Source organism: Priapulus caudatus, unplaced genomic scaffold (genome assembly GCF_000485595.1).
Source record: "Priapulus caudatus unplaced genomic scaffold, Priapulus_caudatus-5.0.1 Scaffold426, whole genome shotgun sequence".
NCBI classification, from domain to species: Eukaryota; Metazoa; Priapulida; class Priapulimorpha; order Priapulimorphida; family Priapulidae; genus Priapulus; species Priapulus caudatus.
In genome coordinates, this window is record NW_014577487.1 from 110,521 (window position 1) to 111,771 (window position 1,251).

The window sequence follows — 1,251 nt, forward strand, 5'->3', positions numbered from 1 at the left end:
CGTGTGTACGTGTGTACGTGTGTGCGTGCGTGCGTGCATGCGTGTGTACATCACCTGCAGCAGACTCTCCACTCTGTCCTTGCTGCTCGGCCGCGTCAGGCTGCCGCAGTTCTTGCTGTAGTCGCGCGACGACGTCGTCGACGACGATGACGACGACAGCTCGTCCCGTGTGACCTTCGACGTGCCCTTCACCGCCGCCGTTGGCTTCGGGATTCCCGTCGAGGTCACAGAGGTCACCGACGAGGTCAGCGACGAGGTCGGCGCGCCGCCGCCGCCGCTGCGCTGCATGGCGTCGCCGGCAGGGGGCGGCCACGGGGTCGCACGCTCGTCCAGCTTCGACGGCGACCTCGCCTTGCCGAGGGACGACTTCGCAGGGGGCGCTACCGGCGGCGACGAGGGTTTCGCGACGAAGCTCGCGATCTTCGACGAGCTCTTGGCGCGCCCCGGCGCGTCAGAGTCTAAGCCGCGTGCGTCTGCATCCGCGCTCCTGTCCGCCTTCTGCTGCTGCTGCTGCTGCTGTTTGTCGGCTGTGTAGCGGAGGGAGGTTCTCTCCGTGCGCTCGTTAGCAACCGCCTGCACCTCGCATCGCTCGTGCGCAGCCTCCGGCTTGCCTCGAGACGACTCTACACGCGGTTTTCTCGTGCCGGCAACGGCCTTCTCCTTTGCGTCCTTCTCAGCTTGCCTCTCCTCCTTTGCCGCCTTCTCCTCGCGCTGTCGCTCCTCCTTTGCGGCCTTCTCCTTGGCTTCCTTCTCGCGCCGTCCCTCCTTGTGGCTCTTCCCGTTCTCCTTGTGAGCCTTCTCCCTCTGCTGCTGCTGCTGCTTCTCTTTCGTCTTCTGCTGCTCCTTCTCCTCCTTCTGCCGCTGCTTCTCCTCCTTCTCAGGCTTCCCCTTCGCGGCTGGCTTCGGAGAGGAGCACTCTATGCGGCACTCGGTGGCGGCGCGTGCCTCCGCCGTCTGCAGCAGCTCCTTGTGAGAGAGCTTAGGAGACGCGGCTTCCTTCTTGTCCTTCTTTAGACCTAGTAGTTAGAGAGGTAGAGTGAGAGATAGTGAGAGAGAGAGCGAGAGGGGAGAGGGGGGAGAGGGGGAGAGAGGGAGAGGAGAGAGAGAGAGAGAGAAACATTTCGCTAAGACACATCATGAGGTACTTAGAATTGCTAGTGTGAAAAAGTGGTGAAAATCATAGAAAAGCGTAGACATCTTTACTACGATAATTAGAACATCATTTGATTATTCGCAATTTCGATCATACTG

General features: G+C 60.9%; 1 protein-coding gene across 1 annotated transcript in view; it reads right to left on the reverse strand.

Moving 5' to 3' along the window:
* Positions 1-1,251, reverse strand: part of LOC106810285 (serine-rich adhesin for platelets-like) — a 131,854-nt gene that overhangs the window by 51,749 nt on the left and 78,854 nt on the right. The window contains exon 7 of the mRNA XM_014813582.1: positions 55-1,016. Coding sequence (XP_014669068.1) covers positions 55-1,016 — 962 coding nt within the window. The remainder of the gene's footprint in view (positions 1-54; positions 1,017-1,251) is intronic.